The sequence below is a fragment of the Sinocyclocheilus grahami genome, unplaced genomic scaffold (assembly GCF_001515645.1).
Source record: "Sinocyclocheilus grahami isolate Dianchi unplaced genomic scaffold, SAMN03320097.WGS_v1.1 scaffold1012.1, whole genome shotgun sequence".
Classification (NCBI taxonomy): domain Eukaryota; kingdom Metazoa; phylum Chordata; class Actinopteri; order Cypriniformes; family Cyprinidae; genus Sinocyclocheilus; species Sinocyclocheilus grahami.
The window spans coordinates 342,794-366,973 of record NW_015506191.1 but is presented as its reverse complement, the minus strand read 5'-3'; the positions used below and the strand labels follow the sequence as shown (position 1 = coordinate 366,973).

Here is a 24,180-nt window from a genome sequence, read left to right as displayed (position 1 = left end):
TTACCATTCCTTAATATGTTAAAGGGGATTTTAACATACTCCACTATCATTCCCAAGATTTTGGATCTTAAATTAGGCTAAATAAATTTTGTAGATGAGAAGTGTACTAATACGTTTATAAGAAATGATCTTGTGCAGGAAAGCTATCCTGGTCCAACATCTAAATAGGAAATCAGTTAATGAATTTAGATACAAATATTAGTTATTTCCTCTTCCACCAAAATATTAAAAAAGTGCACTTTAAAATTGTGTACGATATTTATCCTGCCAAGGAATTTCTGAGATTAAGATTTAATGTGGATTGTAATATTTGTCAATTCTGTAATAATGATGTAGAAACTGTTGAACACTTATTTTTCCATTGTTATCTGGTTAATTCGTTTTGGGCTGAAGTATGTAATTGGATTAAACAAAGAATATCTATTTTTCCATCCATTACTTGGGACGTGTTGAAATTTGGAGTTCTTTTGGAGGACAAAAGTGTAGACTTTGTTGTAAATTGTTTACTCCTCATATTAAAATACTTTATTCACAAATGTAAAGTTCTGAAAACAGCACCCCAGTTGAATGTCTTTAAAAAGGAGCTTGCCATGTATACAGAGGTCCTGAAAATTATGAGAAGTGATAAAGCCAAGAAATTATTTGATTTGTTTAATACGTGTGATTTTGTTTAATCCCCTACATTGTTTGTGGTTGCATGAATATATTTTATTTTATTTGGATTAATGTCTTGTATGATGGTTTATTTCTCTGTTATAGTATGATTAATATGAGTGTCTCAGTCTGTGTTCCGTTATGATGCTTGAAATGCAAAATTATTTTTAAAAAGTAATGGAATCAATAAGAACTTGCAGCAATAAACACCTGATATACAGTATAACCACAACTCTTACGGTGTTATCTGTGAGTCCTCGGAGTATAACTGGTTTTGCATAAGCATACCTGTAAAATACAATGAAAAATACATTAGGATTACATAAATATTTATCTACGTATGCTATAATGTGTAATGCCATTTATATTATTGAAAGTTGCTTTCAGCACTAAAAAAATGCAATGAAATCCATGTTTTACGTGACTAAAATGTCTATCAACTAACTCTACATGTGTATGTGTGTTGTTCTTACTCTTTAATAAACTGTGTGTGTGTTATTGAGTTCACATCTCTGATCTCAATGTTGCACTCGCCTTCATCTTCAATACTGGACCCCAGTCCCCTGAAAGACAAAACATAATTGATCTCGCTCACACAGCTTTATTCATTCAATTAGGTGATCAACTGCATGCTGTCAGGATTTGAGTTGAATCACAGTGTCTGAGTTTCAAAACAAAGTGAGCCGCTTGGTTTTGAGACACGGCCAGTGATCCATATGGTATTTCTCTCACCATCCTCCTCCATCTCCATTGGGCGCATCAAATGAAGCCGGTAACTGCAATAAGAAGAGCAGTAACAGAGCCCCGACAAGCTGATCCATGTTTCTTCATCACCTGTCATTAAAAACCACGCACATGACAGCAGCTGACCGCTTCTCTCAAAATCCCACGACCCTCAGTTCCTGCTTTCAGTGCGTCGCTGACCAATCAGCGGAGGCCACACCAGGATGTGGGCGTGGCCTCACAATTCAGGACAGACTCTTTTATTTGATTCAATGGTTGTTAACTATTCTAGGTATATGTTTTGCATTATGTTCTCAATAATGAATCAATTCAAAAGACATCTTTGTATTCATCTTGTAAACATTCACGAATAATTAATGTAATGACTGTAAAGATTAGTTTGTTTCTAATTACTTGCCCTCCCTTATGCATATGAGCGATTGTATGTATATATACATCTAGCTATATATATATATATATATATATATATATTTACACACGTTTCTTGTATCATTCAGAGGTTTGATGTGGTAAAGAATATTTTATTTATATTTTTAGTTGTCTATTTTTTATAATATTTAATAATTGTTAATCTGCTTTGTATTTACTCTACATGTTTTCTATTATGTATTCAGTTAAATATTCAAAAAATACTTAATTTGTTTGTTTTGGGGGGGGGAGGGGGGTACAATTTTCACCTCAGCTTTATGAGCACATGTTTATATTTACATTTTAACTACTTAACATCAATAAAAACGAACATTTCTACGAATAATTAATGTAATGACTGTAATAACAAGCATGTTTGTAACTACTTTTTACCTCCGATGTGTATTAAAAAGTATTTTTATTCCTTTTTATTGATTTACTTTATTTTACTATTTTATTGTTGTGTCAAATCAATTATTATAAAACGTTTATTAAAATAAATGTCAATACATTCGAAATGAAATAAAAAAGTACTACAATTAAAATAAAAAGGTAGGAACCAATGTTCTCGGTGTGGAGTCAGACACGGTCAGTAAACACAGTCGCGCCGCTCTGTCATTGTGTGCTGTGCAGCAGAGGAGCATGAGGAGGTGTCCTCTAACATCACACTGCTGCTATGCACTCATAGAAAGAGCGAGAGCCTCACCAAGAGCAGATTCTACAGGGGAACACTGAAGTGCACACCAGAAAGGTATGTTTGCGTTTTCGCGAGTCTGTATTTGTAAGCGTCTACTTGTAGTGTGTAACTTAGTAGCAGCAGCGCAACACTGGCTGTGTCTCAAACCACAAAGAGCTGCTTACCAAGACAACATTTTGGGCATCAATTGCATTTTCCAGACGAAAGCATCTAAAGCTGCCCATCTAAACACTGTCTAGATAGGCAGCTCAATAGGTTTTGACACGCAGCCATTGTGTTTTTGTCAACTGCTGTCAAATTTAACATACATGCTTTTATATTTTGAAAATACTAAATATAAAATAACGGCAAGCTTTATTTTAAGGTGTCCTTGTTGCACGTTACATGTACTTACTATTATAATAACAAAAATTGCATGCAAGTACCCCTAAGACAAACCCTAGTCCTAACCATATAGTAAACACATGTATTTAATTAATATTTCTCTGTAAATGTATAATTACACTGTAACAAGGACACCTTAAAATAAAGTGTAACCAAAAATAACTTAAATATCTTATATTTTATTTTGATATTTTCATGTTATTTTTATTTGATTTATTTATCTGTAGTTGCCATCCATGCACTCCAGTTATATAGATTTTTATTTTCATATTATAATTTGTAATTTTTTATTTTATTACTTGCATTATTTACATTTATTCCACTCAAATTATTATCCATTCACATCAGCCAGATTGTTGTTATATATTTTTTTAATATGTTATTTAATTGTTTTTCCACCGGCGGTGGCTGTGTTTCTGAGCAGGAATGGTGGGCTATGATCCAGACTCCCCCGGCGTGGTTCTCTCCCCAGAGGAAGCTGCTCTGGCCGGGTCAGCGGCAGGTATGGTCACCCGTGCCTTCATCAGCCCTCTGGATGTCATCAAAATCAGATTTCAGGTAACAACTTCCATTTCACTGAGCCAAAGGGCTCTTGGGTTTCCGAACAGATTTTCTGTACATGAAAACATAAATATTAACACATTCAACTAAAGTTGTTTTCATCGATAGCGAACACAATAGTCCCTGTTCTAGTACATCTGATTCGCATAAGCTTCATCGTGCCTAAAACATGAGTCACGTTTTCCTGTGGAATTTTAGCACCACTCCCAAACCCACGGCGGCACTGAGCATGCTCAGTTCAAAGAGGCCTGTTCATCTGCTTTAAACTGGTTATAAATGCACACAGAAGATGCAGCCGATGAGCTGTTTTGTGCTTGATTTAGTTTGTTTTGTAGTTTCTCTGCCATAGCAACTGGTGGACAGGCCTCAAGGTGGCAGTGTGTTACACTTTTAGACATTCAAACTGGTCTTTATTGTGACACAGCAGGACCGTTTTGACTGTTTTGTGCATGCTGCAGTTGCAGATCGAGCAGGTGTCCTGGAGGAGTCGTCAGGGGAAGTACTGGGGTTTACGGCAGGCCACACGCTGTATTATGACTGAAGAAGGACTTCCTGCTTTCTGGAAAGGTCACATTCCTGCCCAGCTGCTGTCTGTGTGTTATGGGGCAGTTCAGGTATGTGGAGATAAATCATATATATTCACAATATACGTAAAATTTTCATGAGGCCAGAATCATCTTCCTGTTCAATTATTAAACCACAAACTGTAAACTGATCCTATTGTAAGGGTAGAAAAAGTTTCTCTTCTGTTCTGTTCTGCTATGATTTTGTTGCAAAAAATATTCTATTCCATTCTGTTCTATTCTATTCTGTCGAGATAAAGATACATTTTGTCCTCATCAATGTTATTTTAGTATTGTTCATATACTACTATAGTAGATATTCATATTTCGAATTAGTGATTATTTTCATTTTAATTCAAATATTTTAATGATTTTATTATGTACTTCTGTTATATATATATATATATATATATATATATATATTTCTAATTGAGCTTTCATTTATTTTTATTTCAATGTTTTATTCGTTCATTTTGAATTGATTATGTATATATTTCTTTATTTTTAAGTAAAAATAAAGTTTTTGTATGTGCTTGTCATTTTTATTTCTTTTTTACTTATTTGTTTTATTCAGTTTCTAATTCATTTTTATTTGTTTTTGTTTTAGTCATTTTAATAAACAAACATTTATTTCAATAATATCAACAATTTCTAATTCTTGCTTACGTTTTTTTTTTTTTTAGTTTTTCATCTAATATGTAGTGTTTTATTTCAGCTTTATTTCAGTTAATGGAAATGTTTTTTAAAAATTATTATAGTTTTAGTTAATATAAATAATGCTGGTCTGTTGATGGTGGTCTGTAGCATTAAATGTTATATTCTACTATATTCTGCTTTGATCTTGTAGCAATACATTTTTCTTATATTCTATTAAATTCTATGTAGACATGTGGCTTATCCTATTTAGTCATTTAGAAAGATAGATCAACCATTTGTCATTATCCTTCACACAATTGTAGACATTTGACAAATACCCTTAAACCTCATTGGTCCTCTTTGTCTTTTTTTGTGGTAGTTTGCGAGTTTTGAAGCCTTGACCGAGCTGGTCCATAAGAAGACGAGCTATAAGAGCCAGACACCAGGAGTGCATTTTATCTGCGGCGGTTTGGCCGCCTGCTCCGCCACCGTCGCCTGCCAGCCGCTGGATACCCTCCGCACACGCTTCGCTGCTCAGGGCGAACCCAAGGTCAGGGGTCAAGCCTCATGAGTGTGATATGACCTGTCACTACATATTTTTAATGTGCTGCGTCTGAGTTCATCTGAAAGGGTGGACGGAACGTAATAAAAACTGAGTTCATTTTAAAAGGTCATTCTCTGGTAGACTTTAATGAGCAACTTCCCACAATTCAAAGGTTTTCTCATATGTACAGATGTATCGTAACCTCAGGCATGCCGTGGCCACAATGTTCCGCACAGAGGGGCCCTTCACCTTCTACAGGGGCCTCACACCCACCCTAGTGGCCGTGTTTCCATACGCAGGCATGCAGTTTTTCTTTTATAATATCCTGAAGAAACTTCTGGAGCCCCAGGACACCAAATCTAAAGGTCAGAGCATGCTTTTTAAACCGTGTTGTTTCAGTTTTGTATGTACTATTATGATATTTATTAATATTTAGAATTGGCTTTTATTTCTTTATTTGTTAGTTTTCTTTAATAAAGTTCAGCCAATTAGCTTTTATTTTTATATTTTCAGTTTTCATTTTTATTTTAGTTAAAAACTTTTAGTGATTTCATTGTTTTTTTTACATTTTAATTTGTTTTTATTTATTTATTTAGCTTTTCTTTTTTATTTAAAAATTAAAATTTTTATTTATTAATTTTTAGTTTTAGTCATTTTAGCACTTCAACAAACTTTTTCAATTACATTTTATTTCATTTAGTTGACAGGGCAACATCTCTCATTTTCAGTTAATATTTTTAAATGCAAGTTTTGCTCATCTAATATTTATATTTTATTATTTATTTCAGCGGAAGCCATTTCTAATAGTTTTAGTTGACAATATCAACACTGTCCTTAAAGCACATATCTCTGAATCAACACTGGATTCAAACCTTGTGTAAGGTGCTTTCTGTCCCGCTGTTGACGTTGCTGTGGTGTCTTGTCTGTTTTCAGGAGGTTTACACAGTCTGATCAGTGGTAGCTGTGCTGGAGTCATCAGTAAAACAATCACGTATCCCTTTGATCTGATTAAGAAGAGACTTCAAGTGGGTGGATTTGAAGAGGCCAGGATGAAGTTTGGACAGGTAGGTGGAGCGCTGTAGTGGTTAAAGATCTGAGCTGATAACCAAAAGACTGTAGGTTCAATGTCCCTACGATAACTATTTCTGCTTGCTAGACTGACTTCACTATTACTGTTGTTAATGTCTAAACCCTAAGGCATTAGAGAGAGAGTCATAAGAGATTTCTTTCAAAAACACTTGAATAGTTTAATACTCGTTTTCTGTGCAGGTGCAGACATATCATGGGTTTGTAGACTGTGTGGTGAGGATCGGCAGAGAGGAAGGGCCCCGGGGTTTCATTAAGGGTCTCTCCCCCAGTCTATTGAAGGCCGCTCTGTCCACAGGCTTCACCTTCTTCTGGTACGAGTTCTTCATCAATGCCATTGTCAGCCTCAAGAGCAGCTAGTGAGCAATGAGAGAAACCCCACAGACGTCCTTGAGTCATTTTAGATCATCAGATGGAACTCCGTGTGTGTTTTCTGGTGTGTAGATGTATTAAGACGTAAAGTAAAGATGGACCAGTAGCTGCTCTCAAAATACAGGCACTGCTACAAAAGTCAGGAGCTGTTTTACCACACCAGAAAGACAGTTTTACCTCTGACTCGCTCTAGTAAAGCCTTGAACTGAACAATCAGCTGAAATGTACTTGTTTACGTGAAACAGTGAACTCTACCTCTTGTCTCTCTCAACTGGAGACTGGAAAACCATTGTTACACATTAATCTGTGTCTGTATGTATCTGTATGTTTTGGTTTGCACTCTGTATTATGATCTATCTTATTGTTTGTATACATAACACTGGAAATCAGAATGTTTTAACTTATGGTTTTTGCAGTTTTGCATTTCAAGAACATTTAAAATACATACTCAATATGGTACATTAAATATTCAGTCATCTGTTTTCTACAGTAGCGTTTCAGGTTTTTTTGTTTGTGTGTGTGCTTTGTGTCATTGTTAAGCTTTTTAACAATGACAATGGTAAATGGTCAAATATTTTATGGATTAAATATTTATGTTCCATATTAATGGATGGAAGAATATTGTTTGGAACAGTTTGAACCTCCATGTTTCCTGTTACTCTGGCTTTATTTGTGGCCATATTTATGTTTTTTTTTTTATTATTGTACTTTCTCACTGACATTAGTAAAAACAATGGTTTTACTTTTACACCTGTGTACTCATGTACAAAAACACATAGCTCTCATATTACAAAAATGTATGGCAAACAAATGGGTGACATGTAAGATAAAAAAAAAAACTATTTTTTCTAATAAAATTATTTTATTTTAATTTTCTTTGTTGTCCTGTTCTGCTTTAATGTTTGGAGAATTAATTATTGCAAAAAATGTTTCCTAATTATTAGATTATCTTTAGTTATATTAAGATTCTTCAATGACGTTAAAAAGCCAAAACAATGTCAATGTTAATGGACAAGGTTAAATGTCAATAAAAATGTTAGTTAATTTTTTTTTTTTATTGTTAACATAAAAATGTCCTTAATATTATAACAAATAAAACACAGACACAAGGTAAAAATATGTTGTTGCTTTTTATCTTTTTATCTTAAAATCAACAGGGTAAACTTCAACCATTTCTTCATTTTTTGTGACACTGCTTACGCTGGCTTTAGATTAAAAACTGCTTCGAAATCTCAAAAACTTCTAATTTGTCTCTGAATATTTCTCACATCATACAACCTTTCGGCTTTCTGCGAAAATGTACAACAACAGACAAAAATAAGATTGGTAACATATAAAAATAAAAATCACTGTACAAAGTTACAGTCAAGTATATTATTGCGGAGTGACATTAATCGATACTGTAGTACCGGTAGTAGGCTACATATGGTTTCAAAACTAACCCACGAAACATGACTTGCTAATAAATATTAACCATGTGCGACTCTCCTTAATAGGAGAACTCTCTCTCAATAACATCCTTACTCACGTTAAATTGTTAACATAAAAATGTCCTTAATATTATAACAAATAAAACACAGACACAAGGTAAAAATATGTTGTTGTTTTTTATCTTTTTATCTTAAAATCAACAGGGTAAACTTCAACCATTTCTTCATTTTTTGTGACACTGCTTACGCTGGCTTTAGATTAAAAACTGCTTCGAAATCTCAAAAACTTCTAATTTGTCTCTGAATATTTCTCACATCATACAACCTTTCGGCTTTCTGCGAAAATGTACAACAACAGACAAAAATAAGATTGGTAACATATAAAAATAAAAATCACTGTACAAAGTTACAGTCAAGTATATTATTGCGGAGTGACATTAATCGATACTGTAGTACCGGTAGTAGGCTACATATGGTTTCAAAACTAACCCACGAAACATGACTTGCTAATAAATATTAACCATGTGCGACTCTCCTTAATAGGAGAACTCTCTCTCAATAACATCCTTACTCACGTTACATACATTATTTTTTCATGTTAAACCAAAGATATGGCATGGGTTACTCTTGCCCATGTTGGGTAAAGAATACTATTTTAACAGAGTAGGCCATATCTCCAATGTATACTAAGAAATTAATGACGGTCATGAAGGTCACCACCACCAGATTATCCCACGGACAGCGTTTACAATCTGTTGGACGTGAGTTATTGTCAAACGCATACAGCGGCCAGATAACAACAGCAGTTGCGTACATAGCCACAGCCAGGATGTTGAAGCTAATGACCACATTGTCAAAAGAAAATGGAAAGATGGAAGACAGCTTGGCAATGGTGAGGAAAATAATCAGCAATGAAAAAATGAAGCAAAGGGAGTAGACAGCCACGCACCACTCTGTTCCCGGAGACTTCCTATATTCGACGGGACTCAAAGACATAAATATGATGCAGGCGACGAATGTCTCCAGGATCTTGAGGAGACCAGGAATGGTGGTGAGAAAGCCGCTAGTTTCACCAGGCCTTTTGTGGACCAACCAGACCTCGGTGGCATAGAGCCCAAAACACAACCAGGACACAGCAGATGCCCCGATCTGCCTGGAGCAGGAGGAGCAGGCGAAGAACGTGGGGTAGATGATTGCAATGGTGACCATCATAAGTGTAGCCAACATAGCAAAAGCCATGGTGAAGTCTTCCCAGGAAATGGGCACTTTGGTGTTCAGGTTGGTAAACTCCAAAATGATGATCAGGAGGGTTGTGAAACAGCAGAAGCACCAGCAGAACATGCACCAAGCCCAATGGGACTTGGCTTCATTTGGGATTCCCGCTGATGCCGCCAATGCAAAGCAGATGCATGTTAGAACCACCTCCACCATCCGAACAATGCCAATAGGCAGAATCAGTGATCTGAAATCCACATGCAACATGATGAAACTGTTTCAGGAATCCCAAATTTTTTCAGATTTCCAATGATTCCGATTTTTAGAAATGGCGTTGCATTCTTCCGAGCATCTTTATGCAATTTCACCGTGCCACAAATGTCAACAAATCCAGTCAAACTCCTTTTTCTCCTCACGTTGTCCTCTGGTTTTTCTATTCCACAGGGACTCTTTAAAAGTCAGTAGCCAAAAGTTCTTCTTTGTAGTAAAACTTCAGTTCCTTCTCATGTGGCAGCAAACATGTTTGATCATGTTGACACTAGAACAGAAGCCTTTTCGAGCTTATCGCATTCATGGCCTTTCTCTTGGTTCTCATTGGTTGCTGGTCTGCTGTTGTCCTATGAGCTGATTCCAAACCCTGAACTCTGGTCTAAAGCCAGGCTCTTTCTAATCACTTCCACCTATGGGCTTCAGTCCCAACTCAAGATACCTTTTGGTTTAATCACAGGAAAGTTCCATTTGGATTATTCTTTTACTTGTCCTGATAACAGCACGATGTGGAGTACTATAGGTTATATAGACCAAGAATGTTTTACAGATAAAGCAAACAATCTTGCAGAACTCTTTCTTTGTCTACAGCTTGTAAAATAATTTAGAGCTTTCATCTTCATTGCTGGACATCTTAGGTTTCATTTGATACTGAAGCCCATTTGCACAGCATAATAATAATTAACCATGTTTTGGTAAAAATTACTAATTTTATGCAACATAAAAAGCCGAAATTATGAGATAAAAAGTCATATTTAGACATTAGTTGAAATTATGACAAAAAGTTTAAATAAAATGGTGACATAAGTCAGATTTATAACATAAAGTGATAATTATGAAACAAAAAGTTGAATTATGATATGAAACGTTAAAGTTATGAGGCCAGAAGGTGAAATTTTTTTTACCAGAAGGTGTCACGTTACTTGATCTCATTTTGATTTCCTCTTCAAATGTTTTATCATTTAAACCGAACAAATATTTTTTTAACTGTTTTACCTCTGTCTGTTTGTGTTGTTTTAAATGCCAGCTGCTATTTTCATGTTGAAATCCAGGTTAAAATATAATTGTAGATAGATAAAACAACAACAACAAAAAAGATGTTCAAGATCAACTTTTAAAAACTCAAAAAAACAATAAAACGTGTGTTGGCATTCAACTTGACTGTACATTATCCCTGTTAGTTTGATGTTTAAACGGAAATGTAATTGGAAATTAAATTAAACTTGCACTAGCTGACAAACTATAATCTGATAGAATGTGAAATAGAGCAGAGAGGTTACAAGCAATAGTTAATTTAAAGGGGTCATATGATGCGATTTCAATTTTTCCTTTCTCTTTGGAGTGTTACAAGCTCTTGGTGCATAAAGAAGATCTGTAAAGTTGCAAAGACTAAAGTTTCAAATCCAAAAATATATTCTTTATGAAAGTTAAGACTTGTCCACGCCCTCCTAAAATGCCTCGTTTAAACACGCCCCCACATGTCTACGTCACAGTGTGGGAAGATTTGCATAACGCCGCCCAAATGTTCACGCAAAGAAGGAAGGCATAACTTTTATTCTGGCTGTAGTATTGTTGCTGCCGCCATGTCGTGAAGACGCTGTGTTTTTGTTGTGAAAGCGAAACTACTTTGTTTGGCTTTCCAAAAGAGGACATGACTAGAAATCAGTGGTTAAGTTGTATTTACAACACTGTTCCAGAACAGTTCAACCCAAATATTCAGATGTGTGCAACGCATTTTACGGAGGACGAGGACTGTTTCCTTGGAGTAGCCGCCAATTTTCCGGTGAATTTAGTTCCCCTGTTTCCCCTTCGGCGCGCATGCTGACCACAGTCTATGATGCTGACAAATAATGCTGACTCACAGACTATAAGTACGTTTTTATATTTAAAGAATTTGCCACTGATGATTCAAACGCGAGTTTTGGGCAGTGTAGAGTAGCACTTGTTGTTTGTCGTTTCTCCGATCACAAATGCAGACATGGTTTAATGTGAAAAAACAGTGTAAGTCATTATAATCCGTAATTATGTCCCCACTGGATGCAACAAATGCCTCGTTTATAATGGGTTTTAATGTTTTTGTCTCGTCGCTCCGGCCGGACAGGGCATCACAGTATGGTAAGGGGCGTAACATTTCCGTCACACGCTTGAGGTATTCGGCCAATCACAACGCACTGGATAGCTGGCCAATCACAGCACACCTCGCTTTTCAGACCGATGAGCTTTGTAAAAATTGACATGTTTCAGAAAGGCGGGGCATAGAGGAGAAACAATAATGTACAGTATGTGAAAAATAATGTGTTTTTAACCTTAAACCGCATAAACACATTTCATTACACCAAATACACCAAATAATGTTATTTTTTAGCAACGTCATATGACCCGTTTAATACAAAAAAAAACTGCATCACCTCACAACATGAAATGGCATTCACAAGTCATTTTACTTCTATATTTTAATGCATTTCTGAATGAAACAGTATATTCTGGGTGAAAATAAATAGGATAATATCCAACTGATTGGATAATGTTAGTGGGTGTATTTCCAGTGGATTGTGTTGGTTACTCCAGTCCTGAAACACCACTGATAACAAAATTCATGAGGTTTTTTGAGGATGAGAATGTTGAAGTTCATTGAGAATTTCAACATCTCTCAGCGCTCAGCACTCAATTATTTGCTGTTATCCCCATAACCTTTAGTACATTAACATTATCTGTGTTGTAAGCATATGTTACATGAGAGTCAACATTAGGATCAAAGATCAATATTACACTGACACTAAATGTTAGAGTTATGATGCTATAAATCCATAACGATGGAGGCAAACTGATGTTTCCTCTCTTTCTTTCACTTTCTGCGGTTTCACTGGCTAGTTTATTTGCAAACATTGATAGTGACAGAGAACAAGTCTGTGAAACCAAAATAGATACATAAAAAAATCATGTTTAAATGATTATATGTTATGTGTTTGTCATATTTTTTATTTTTAATAATTCTGATAACATTGTTTAGAATGCACTAATATCAATAAACTTTCAGTCATTTTAATACAATAATAAGATAACAAAACCAGTATGTGCATATTTAAAACTGCCTATATATATATAACAACTGTACTTCTCCTCCAAGCCACAATCTGGTTACATTTACATTTAATAGATTTTACATTTCAAAACTTACAAATGAGGAACATCACAAGCACTTCATCACACAACCGTTGTGATTTTCTAGGCAGGTGAAACAAACACCAGACGCACTGAGTAAACCGTATCCACGATGTAGATGATCAGATTGATGCAAGTCATGCAGGACACAACAACCAGGCTATCCCAGAAACAGTTATTGCAGACTGGTGGTCTTGGATTGTTTTGGAAACTGTAGACAGGCCATATCACCACAGCCGTGAGATACATTAAAACCGCCAGTATGTTGTACCCCGTCAGACATTTGTCCAGCGGGATGGGGATTCGAGCCAACAACCTGCCGATGGTGAGGATGATGATGAGGAGAGCAATAATGAAGCAGATTGAGTAGACGGCCACACACCACTGAAGCCCAGGGAACCTGCTGTAAAAGACCGAATTCAGAGAGATAAAGATGATGCAGGCCACGAACGCCTCCAGGACCTTCAACAAGCCCGGCACGGTGGACAGGAACCCGCTCATCTCCCCGGGTTTGGCTCGGGTCAGTCCCACCTCGGCTGAGTACAGGCCGAAGCACACGCAGGACATCACTGTGGCTGCGATCCTGACCGACTGTGAGGAGCGTACGTAGAACGTGGGGTAGATGACCGAAGCGGCCAACAGCATAAGCGTGGACAACATCGCAAAAGCCGTTGTGAAGTCGTCCCAAGAAATGGGCACCTTGGCGTTGAGGCTGGTGAACTCCAGGATGATGATGAGGAGGGTCACGAAACAGCAGAAGCACCAGGTGAACATGCACCAGGCCCAGAACGAAGAGCTGCTGTGGCCTTCAGAAGCCACCAGGCTGAAGGTAATGAGCGTTAGTGCGAACTCAAAGAGGCGGATTATTCCCACCGGCACGGTGAGAGATTGAGTGTTCAGGGTTACCATGATGATGGCACTGTTCCTCCTTAAATATCACTTAAATTGATGTTCAGCCTCGATTCTGATGCCTTCAGCCTACAAAATGTTGTCTTCTCATTGACTTCTCTCTCTCATACTCTCTAAATGTCTTGGCTTTTCGGTTGGTCGTCGTCCGTCGACTCCAGGTTAGTCTTTACATACTAACCTCACCCAGAAGGGAAGCGGTCCAGGGAGTGGCTTCATCCTCTCATTGCTCATTACCTTATCAGTAGCACATCCGTAGATTGGCCCTGGTTTGTAAATGTCCAGTCAGTGTGAAGTTCAAATGAGTGGAATGTGAAGATAAGAAACTGGGTGGACCCTGACTTGTCATTGCTAAATAAGATGATAAGCATGTGAATACTAAAGGTGGAGGGAAGAAATAATGGGTTTGATTTATGTTCTGTAAATTACTAGAGCTCTTATTTGCGAAACGAGGCTATAAAAGACAGAGAGATATGCTCTGAAGACGAGAAATTAAGGCCTTCTGATTCTGGTTTTTGGTTATGAAATCCGGAAGAAGTCAGGTTAAGCTTCTCTCCATGACATATGCACCAAAAACCTGGCAGCTTACCATGCAAAATTCTGAGCTTTCTCGTTTTATAAAGCAAACGCAAGATATGCTTTTCTGTCATTCTCATTGCTTATTATTATTTTTATGCTTTCTCCCTAAATATTGTTTATATTTTGAGCTTTGAGCTTATTTTAGATGTGAAAGGTGGTATAGAAATAACATTTTGTTTTTGGTTTGTATTTATATGTTTTGTGTTTGTTCATTTTAATGTGCTTTCTTGTCATTCTTGTTGCTTATTGTTTTTATGCTTTTTTTCCCTTCCTAAATATTGTTTATATTTTGAGCTTGTTTTAGGTATGAAAGGTGGAAATTAACATTGCATATTTATTTTTATGAGCTTTTTTGTCGTCCTGGTTGCTTATCAATGTTTTATTATTTTGTCCCCTAAATAATGTTTATATTTTTAACTTTGAACTGCTTTTTTGTGTGAAAGTTGTGAATTGATGTTGTATGTTTATTTTTATATGCTTTTTTGTGATTTTTTTTTGTTGCTTATTATTGTTTTTATGCTTTCCCCCCTCATTTTTATATATTTATTTTGAGTTGCATTTTAAAGGTGCTATAGAAAAGAGGTTTGCACTTTATTTTACAGTATGTGTACTTACAGTGTACTTGCCTAAAAAGTACTGTATTATAAGTTACTTACACTTAATACTTACTTATAGTTAACAACATAGTATGTACATGTGAAGCAGGACTGTAAAATAAAGTGCTACTGTATATTAATTTTCTATATGTATTTTTGTCATTGTTGTTCCCTATTATTGTTTTTATATGCTTTATTCTCTGAATAATTTATATATTTTTGAACTGCATTGTATGTATAAAAGGTGCTATAGAAATAACATAGTATGCTAGAGTACTCTCCTTACTTCACATTAACTAAAATGTCATCTTTGAGGTCCAAATATCCAACTAATTACTCATCATCTGCCAAGTTTCTAAGCATTGATAATGGTGACAACATCACTGCAAAATCTTTATCCCAGGTCACGAGATCATAGTTTGTGAATCATTTCATTTGAAAAGTATGCTTTCACCACTGTACCTTAGTTATTGTCTTATACAGAGAAGTGAATTTGAATATTGCAGTAGATAAAGCAAACAAATGAGGTTGTGAAATGGGTTTGTGTCTCTACAGGGATGTGCTGGACTTTGACCTGACTGTAATTGTGTACAGAGTCAGATCACACCTATTGACACAGACATAAACTATTAGAAAGGCTCTGCCTCATTTTAAATTTAAAATTAAAAGCCGTATATTTTCGTCTTCAATATATAATGTTAAACATATGAGTATTGCGTAATTAATCTCAGTGCATTTTTACTAGACCTATATATTTTGTTATTGATATCAATAATGGGGGGGAAAATTCACAACTCACCTAAAATATTGCATCATCTCATGTTTTCAGATATTTTGCATTTACTACAGTATAAATTCTGTGTTTCATGACTTCACATTTGCATTATTGCGTTTTCTTGATGATTTAAGTGCTAAGCTGCAACTAGAGATATTACATTTGTTTTTACAGACATAACAGGCATAATCTCTTTAACGACCCACAATATATTCACGATCTTGTTTAATTTGAAAATAAGATCCGATTTTAAAATAAAAAGGGTTATCATGAATAGTGGAGTATTTCAAATTAAGTGCCATTGGGAAATTACGTCTATCATGATGAAAAATAATAATAATAATAATAATTTGGGAAAATGTTGCCTACTTGTGAAAGGGTATATTATGAAACGTTTGTTTTGTTTTTGTTCAATATTACAACATGATTAAATACACTTAAAAGTACATAAAATAAAACAAATAAATACTTTTTTTTTTTTTTTTTTTGCAAAACTTGTAGAAACATACAGAAACAGGGAAGCGAGACATGAATATATTCCAACAAAAAGAAAATATAAAAGTAAAAACAGAAAACAAATATTCTGTATTTGCATGTCAAATTAATTATTATCGATACATAAAAGTGCAAAAATAAACTTACATTCTTTTAGAAAAGTTGTCATAATACATCAAAAGTTTGGCACTCTTTCTGTTATTAGTAAGTCTAAGAGATGAAACAAGAGAGTCCAATTCAACAAGAAAAAGGGGGAAAGACAAAGGAGATTTAAGCCATTTTTGCTTATGAATGAAGAATTTTGCATTCAATATAAGAAAATCAACAACATATTCAACAGATAATAGCTTTGGATTTTTATAGTAAAAGATAACTTCTTCGAGGACGAAGGTATGGGACACATTTGTAAGGTTAGAAACATAGGTGCTTAAGTCAACCCATCATTTGTTGGTAACACCACAATCAAAAAACAAATGGGCAGCGGTTTCCTCAACAAAACCACAAAACGAGCAAGATTCATCAACATTAGAATATTTAGAAATAGACAAATTAACGGGGTAAATTTCATGAGGGATTTTATAATGAATCTCCTTGACCTTGTTAGAAATGCAAAATGTACTTGGCAAAAGCCAGGCCTTTTTCCAATTTATATTTGTTATAAAGGAACCCCTATAGAATTTCCCTCTTGGAGTAATCTTTCTCTTTGTCTGAAATATTTTGTTATTGCATTTCTGATGTAAAATACCGATACCACCCAAATATAAAGCCGGATAAACACTGTTGCCTTTACTGAATTTAAGGTGACTTTGAATTAACTGGGTTAAGCCTACTGGGATGGCTCGCATCAAAGTATTATATTCCTTTGGTGGGACTGGAAAAGTATGGAGATTCATAAATTGTTCGTAAATGAAAAATATTACCAAAATCATCAAACACAGATAGAATACTGTTCAAGTTGTTATTAAACCATCTAGGGGGGAAAAGAGACTTATTTCTAACAGTTATATCAGCATTATTCCAAAGAAGAACTTTGTGGGGGGAGAAACCATGGACAAAACACAATTTCCACGAAAGAAGACATTGCTGATGGAAGTTAGATAAGGAAATAGGTAACTTGCCAGGTAAAAAATTACATTTTTTTTTTTACTTTACTTACCTCGAGTTTGGCGTTCCTTGTCGTCACGACGCGCGACGCGGAAACACCGATGACACAAATAGTGTGCGCCGGAGTTGACAAGCGTCTGTAGGTGCCAGTCACAGAGATGCCAATATAACTGTAGTCGTATTTTCTCCGTTGAAGGTGATCAAAAATCTATGATTTTTCTTTCGCCTGATATCAGCGCTCACCTTTAACATACGTAACTTAAGGGAAATCAGATATAAAAACAGGGTGTACACAGATGATTGTGTAGTGTCATAATCAGTGTCAAAATTTTACTTTACTTACCTCGAGTTTGGCGTTCCTTGTCGTCACGACGCGCGACGCGGAAACACCGATGACACAAATAGTGTGCGCCGGAGTTGACAAGCGTCTGTAGGTGCCAGTCACAGAGATGCCAATATAACTGTAGTCGTATTTTCTCCGTTGAAGATGATCAAAAATCTATGATTTTTCTTTCGCCTGATATCAGCGCTCACCTTTAACATACGTAACCTAAGGGAAATCAGATATAAAAACAGGGTGTACACAGATGATTGTGTAGTGTCATAATCAGTGTCAAAATTATTAAGAATTCATGACAAAAACCAGGTGGACGAAAAATGTGGATTGTTTACCCTTTCAGTCTGTATTTTAATACAAGGATTTTCGATTAAAATAAGGTATGTGCCAACCATATCTCATATTTACCTAAATCCTATTTATAAAGTCTATTATATATAGCATAATACGATCATTTATCTATTCCTAATTAATTAGGTATTTATACAGTAAGCATCTAAAAATGAGACAACTGGCATCTATTGTATATAATCTGTATCTATAGCAAACGGTTGTTGTTGTTGTTGTCTTTTCTATTATATGTTAGTTGCTAAGAAGAACATAATGTTGCCATGTTGGCTACTATTCAGCTTGGATGTAGTCAGGGTAACATATGCAGTATTCATCTGTTCAGAGTAAATTGGTTAATATATATGTGAATAACAGAAAGTGATGGCAGCATCATTTTATGCTCTTGTGATTCAGTCGATGTCGAGAGCCAGCGTCGCCCTGGAGGACGAGGAGAAGCAGAGATGCCCTGCTGGGGCCGATCCACCCAGCTTACCAGAGAGGTCTGTATTAAAAGTTGTTTCAGCATTCACTGTAATATATTATAGTTTACTGTGTGGTTTATTACTGACTGCAGGGACTCTGTATGAGCTCTGTATGTTTGCAAACTTTAGTTTAAATTTCAGACTTGTGCATTCTGACGTTTACCCTCACAGATTGAATTTGGAACCATCCGTCAGCGCTATGGAGACAAGCCCCTCTCCTTCTAGCAACGGAACAACCCTCCTGTCGTTGCCATGGGAGATAGTTACCCAGATAGCCTCGCATCTCCCAGCACAGTGTGTCATTAATGTGCTGCCGCAGGTAAGCATTTTCAAATTCAAGAGACGTTTAGAAGCCAAAATTGACATTTTCTTCTATTCAGGGCATGCTTCTTTCACTAAATGGGAATGCAGTTCTTACTAATATTAATACATTTGATATATTATTAATAGTAATAATACATTTTAAGAATTTTTGCTTACTTTTATATGATAAACAATTGTTTTTGTGCTCAGAGATCCTATAAACCTTAAACCTTTTGGTTTGAAAGTTTGGGGTCAATAATATTTTTGTAATCATTTTGAAAGAAGTCTCTTCTGTTCACCAAGGCTGCATTTATTTAATCAAAAATACAGTAAAAACTGTGAATATTGTGAAATGTTATTACAGTTTAAAATAACTGTTTTCTATTTGAATATATTTGAAAACACAATTTATTCCCGTGATTCAAAGCTGAATTGTCAGCATCATTACTCCAGTCTTCAGCGTCACATGATCCTTCAGAAATCATTTTAATCTCAGGAAACATTTATTATTATTATTATTATTATTAATGTTGAAAACAGTTGTTCTGCTTCATATTTTTGTGGAAACTGTGATACATTTTGTTTCAAGATCCTTTGATGAATAGAAAGTTCAAAAGCACAGCATTTATTCGAAATGGAAATATTCTGTAACATTATAAAGGTCTTTACTGTCACTTTCGATTTAATGCATCCCTGCTGACTGGAAGTGTTCATTTCGTTCAAAAAAAACTTGAACTCTTGCTGTTCGTCTGTGTTTAGGTATGCCAGACATTGGGAAAGCTTGGCGAGGATCGCTTGGCGTGGCAGCTTCGGGCTCAAAAACTCTCGGGTCCCGCAGCATCTTTCCCAGTCGGGCCAAAGGAGGATTTTGATTGGTCCAAGGCATGCTTGGAAATGGAGCAGCTGATTGGCTGCTGGACAGGGCATGAGAATCAGGCAGAGAGACAGGAAGAGGCAGCTGGTGGGGTGAACAGTGAGAACTTGGTAGAGATGCAGCTGGATGCCGATTTAAACGGTGCAGCGGAAGCAGGAGAAGAGAACGTGCAAGTTCAATCCCAGAATACCTCGGATAGTCCCCATCTGATTGAGTCATCCAGCACTTCTTCACCCTTGGAGCACATCATCCTTCCCTCTGGCCACATTGCAGATGTGAATTGTGTCCTCCTTCTGGGTGGAGAAGAGGCGCTGTGTGCCTCCGGCTCTCGGGACAGAAACGTGAACCTGTGGGACCTTCGAGAGAGTCCCAGAGGCAAGCTGATGCACACTCTAGCGGGACGCGGGACCATTAGTACCCACCGGGGCTGGGTGTGGTGCCTGGCCTCCAGCGGACCTCTGCTGGCGTCTGGCTCGTTTGACAGCACCGTCAGGCTCTGGGATCTTGAAGCCGGAGGAGCAGAACGGGGACTCATCCAGTGCAAAGCTGCTGTATTATGTCTGTCCTGCGAGCGGGACATGGTGCTGGCCGGGTCACATGATCAGAAATTAAGCATCTTTGACACCCGAGGTGAGTCGAGGTTCAGGATATTTATTTTCTTAAAGCTCGTTCCTAGTTTTATCGTGGATGATTTATTGGTTGTGAATGATTCACACGTGAAAAGAGTTGATTTAGTATTATTTATATACTATTGTAGTAGTATTTGTTAATATTTTGAATTAGCTTTTATTTTTATATTGTCAGTTTTCATTATAATTTTAGTTTAGGTTTGGTCATTTTGATATGTGCTTTGAATTTATTTTTTAATTTCTCTATTTAGACTGGTTTTTATTATATTTCTAGATAGCTTTAATTTATTTGTATTTCAGTTTTAGTTTTAGCAGTTGTAGTACTTCAGCCTATTTGTTTCAGATAGTTGGCAAGGCAACATTTCTCATTTTTAAGTTTTTTTTAAGTATAAGTTAAGTATATTTAAGTATAATTTAATAAGTATACAACTATAATAAAAAAATTATATATATATATATATATAATATTTGTATTTTATTTCATTTCATTTCAGCTTTATTTTAATTACCAAAAATTGTTTGTAATAGTTGTAGTTTTTGTTAATAATAGCAAAATTGCATATCAATGATTCAAATTTAGTCACATTTTTTAAATATTTATTTCAATTAATATTCATACCTAAAACACCAAATTTAGAGATAAATGACTGTTGCAATGTTTAATGAGAAAATAAGTGATTTGGGTTGTTTATGACATGTTATGGGGCCTCCATATACATTATGACATAGAGGCCCCAAAAAGTATTTGCACAATTAAGTTACAATTAGAAATATATAAATGTATTTGCATTAAATAACAACATATCAAAGCTTCTGTGCTTTATAAAAGGCAGAATAAAAGGATCATGTGACACTGAAGACTGGAGTAATGATGCTGAAAATTCAGCTTTACATCACAGGCATAAATTACACTTTAATATATATATATTGCACTAGATTACAGTTATTTTAAACTGTAAACATCTTCACAATATTACAGATTTTACTGTATTTTTTATCAAATAAATGCAGTCGTGGTGAGCATAAGATACTTTTTTCAAAAACATAAAAAAATCTTACCGTCTCCAAACTTTTGAATGGTGTATATTTCAACACACACATGTTGTGTACACTTTAAAGATGGCCGAATACCCTGAGAAGTCCACTCAGACAGACACTAGCAGTCGTTTGTAACTGTATTTGCTGACAGCTCTCATTCATGTGATATAGCTGCAGATCCATTGGTCAAGAGTCTTCGTCTTCACAGTGATGCTGTGTTGTGCCTGGCGTCTGATGACCAGTACATCTTATCAGGCAGTAAAGACCAAACCGTCGCTCTGTTCGACCGCAGGGCGGGAAAACTCCTGCAGAAAGTTCAGGTATACACAAACACACACACACACAAGCTACAAATAAAAGAATAAACCACACAACCCTAACAAGTGTCTGTTACAGTCAGCTAATGCACTTCTCTGTGTCTTCTTCACACGTCTACAGCTGAGGTCGTACCTGCTGTCTCTGTCCTACAGCGGGCGAGAGGTGTGGGCCGGGGATAACCGTGGACTCGTGCACACCTTGTCCATGCACAACAGCTCCCTGACGCACGTATCCCAGTTTAACGTCCACAGGTCACTGGTCACCGGCGTTCACTACTCTCCTGGTGCTCTGTACACGTGCTCCTCTGACCGCACTATCAAGGCAAGTCTTCTGTCAGTTAAAAAGAGTTTAGTTGATCTTTATCCAAGGTTATTGGCAGCTCACATCTCTTGTTGGATGCAGGTCCACCTTCCATGTGCTCCACCCAAGACACTGTGCACCCTTCACCATCAGGCAGGAGTAAACGGGGTATGTTGACATTTTTACCCATGATTCATCTCTGTTTTTTTTTGTTGTTTTTTTATATTCAAGTGGTAATAGAAGTGGGTGATATAACCAAAATCTTATATCTTATACAGTAGCGGTTTAAAAAATATTGTGTAAGTTAGATATTTTGTTAAGAAATTTATATTTTTTGCAGCAGATATGCATTAAATTGATCAAACATGACAGTAAAGGCATTTATAATGTTGCAAAAGATTTTTTTTTAATAAATAATTGCTGTTCTTTTAACTTTTATATTCATCAAAGAATCCTGTAATAAAAGCATCACTGTTTCCACAAAAATATTAAGCAGGATAACTGTACACTGGGGGAAAAAATGGTTTAGGAACATATTTCACTCAGAAATCGCTATTAAATTACACAAACAATTACAAAGAAATGGCAAGTAATTGTTACCAAGAAAATTTTATTTTCAATACATTGAAAATTTTGAAGAAAAAAATTAGAAGAAATGTTTTTTCTTGTAAAATGCACTCCAATAATTTTTTGTTTTTATTTACAACTTTGAAAAAGTTCTTAATAAGAATTACATTTTTGATTCTTAATATTAAGAAATGTTTCTTCACACTGAAGACTAGGGTTGAGATTCCGATTCTTATCGATTCCAGTATGGATAAAAAAAACATTTAGATATCAAACATATTTAGCAAAAATATTACGTTCAGTTAATTAAGATTAAGAGCTGTTTGTGTACAAAATAGAGCTGCATGATTCTGGATAAATTGAGATTTTTTTTTATTTTTTTCTCTCACAATTCTGAAGGAAAAAATTTTTTGACAATTCAACAAAATCTCATGGAATTTATGAATGGAATGATTCAATGACTCACTCAAGATTTACTTTGAGATTTTCTTTACTGGATGAATCAGTGTTTTTGAATGAATCTCTTGAATGAATGATTCAAAGACTAATACATTTTTAATAGTCCCTTTTCGCCACCTAAATAAAAGATACAGGAATCGCATAAAGGAAGTGATTGGCGGAATTGAAATTGAAATTTTACAACAAATATTCGATTCCTGACCTTAAGTATATATTTACTTCTATATTAAGTAAAATTTTATTAAATATTATGTCAGAAATCTATCTATCTATCTATTTACAAAACCTATTGGTTGAGTCGTGCAGTTATACTTTCTCTTTGTTAGTAACTTAGTATTCAGGTGTGCATTTACTTTTTTGTCATTATTTATTACATAACCATGTGATAGTGCCAAGTTTTGATAATCCATTGAATTAAATATTTGTATCTAATAAAAGATACTTAATCTCATTTCAGTATATACTGTTTTTATTTAGAATTTGATGGATGCAAACCAAAAAAACGGATTATTCAACACAAATGAATTGTCTGGAATCAATGCAAACAGAGCTTCACATTATATAACACTTGAATTAAAAACAAAAGACTGAACACACATATGCACTATAAATCTGATTGGATGAGCTACGTTCAAAGCCATTACTGTATGTCTCATAAATACTTCTGTTGGATGATACCACTATTACTCTTTTATAAAATCATAAATAAATGATTTTTCTCTTCTCAGTTAAGTATTAAAGGAGGAACACTGGCCATGGCTTCTGGTGACATGAATGTGGAAGTTTGGCGGCACAGATGCTAAGAGTCTAAAAGCATCTGATAGCAGGGAACAACAAGAACAAATCAGTTCCTCAACTCTGCGTTTCCAGGAAGTTATCAATGCATTATGCTTTAATTGGTTTCATTTTAATTTAAAAATGAATGTTTTAGGTGTCTGATACATGTTTCTAGTGATTCTAGAAACAAAAATATGACATTCCTAGTCATTCTTCATGAAGGGGTCGCACTACGACTGCACAGACAGAGTGCAAAACATTTCAGTGCCTCTTAACACAGGAACACCTTTTGAGATTTGTGTGATCTTCTCTTGAACATTTCAACAAAATTGATGCTAGTAATATACTTAGTCTGAAAATACAGTGAATTCTAAAACACATGCAGTATAATACAAACAAATATCAAAATATATCTCGGTTTTCAGTAATTAACTCCCTATATAGTGCACTAACTTGGAAATCAGTTATTAAAGTTCAATTTGTTTTTGTATACTTCAGTGTACTTACACAAGTATACGGTTTACAAATGAGGCACAATGCTTTAAAATGTATGCACTTCACGACCAGAGAAAACTACTAAATATCCTG

The 24,180-nt window shown here is 35.5% G+C and overlaps 5 protein-coding genes across 5 annotated transcripts in view; 2 read left to right on the top strand and 3 right to left on the bottom strand.

The window, feature by feature from the left end:
• The window catches only part of jmjd8 (jumonji domain containing 8), an 8,464-nt gene extending 6,845 nt beyond the window's left edge, over nucleotides 1–1,619 (bottom strand). The window contains exons 1-3 of the mRNA XM_016250888.1: nucleotides 1,387–1,619; nucleotides 1,128–1,217; nucleotides 894–942 (exon numbers count right to left, since the gene is read on the bottom strand). Of these exons, the coding sequence (XP_016106374.1) occupies nucleotides 894–942; nucleotides 1,128–1,217; nucleotides 1,387–1,475 (228 nt within the window). The 5' untranslated portion in view covers nucleotides 1,476–1,619. The remainder of the gene's footprint in view (nucleotides 1–893; nucleotides 943–1,127; nucleotides 1,218–1,386) is intronic.
• A 761-nt stretch (nucleotides 1,620–2,380) lies between these two features.
• Nucleotides 2,381–7,469, top strand: slc25a19 (solute carrier family 25 member 19). The gene is made up of 7 exons (XM_016250885.1): nucleotides 2,381–2,557; nucleotides 3,312–3,445; nucleotides 3,907–4,062; nucleotides 5,027–5,197; nucleotides 5,382–5,556; nucleotides 6,125–6,255; nucleotides 6,461–7,469. Exons 2-7 carry the CDS (start codon nucleotides 3,314–3,316, stop codon nucleotides 6,635–6,637), a joined length of 942 nt encoding a protein of 313 aa, XP_016106371.1. The 5' UTR covers nucleotides 2,381–2,557; nucleotides 3,312–3,313; the 3' UTR covers nucleotides 6,638–7,469.
• An 819-nt stretch (nucleotides 7,470–8,288) lies between these two features.
• On the bottom strand, nucleotides 8,289–9,872 carry LOC107565623 (myeloid-associated differentiation marker). Its single transcript, XM_016250886.1, has one exon. The coding sequence runs from the start codon at nucleotides 9,559–9,561 to the stop codon at nucleotides 8,701–8,703; it is 861 nt and encodes a 286-aa protein (XP_016106372.1). The 5' UTR covers nucleotides 9,562–9,872; the 3' UTR covers nucleotides 8,289–8,700.
• A 2,914-nt stretch (nucleotides 9,873–12,786) lies between these two features.
• LOC107565624 (myeloid-associated differentiation marker homolog) lies at nucleotides 12,787–13,793 on the bottom strand. Its single transcript, XM_016250887.1, has one exon. It carries the CDS (start codon nucleotides 13,630–13,632, stop codon nucleotides 12,787–12,789), a length of 846 nt encoding a protein of 281 aa, XP_016106373.1. The 5' UTR covers nucleotides 13,633–13,793.
• A 3,773-nt stretch (nucleotides 13,794–17,566) lies between these two features.
• fbxw9 (F-box and WD repeat domain containing 9) lies at nucleotides 17,567–24,109 on the top strand. The gene is made up of 8 exons (XM_016250882.1): nucleotides 17,567–17,895; nucleotides 18,260–18,345; nucleotides 18,499–18,646; nucleotides 19,390–20,134; nucleotides 21,343–21,491; nucleotides 21,610–21,810; nucleotides 21,892–21,957; nucleotides 23,544–24,109. Exons 2-8 carry the CDS (start codon nucleotides 18,263–18,265, stop codon nucleotides 23,616–23,618), a joined length of 1,467 nt encoding a protein of 488 aa, XP_016106368.1. The 5' UTR covers nucleotides 17,567–17,895; nucleotides 18,260–18,262; the 3' UTR covers nucleotides 23,619–24,109.
• Nucleotides 24,110–24,180: the final 71 nt, after the last annotated feature.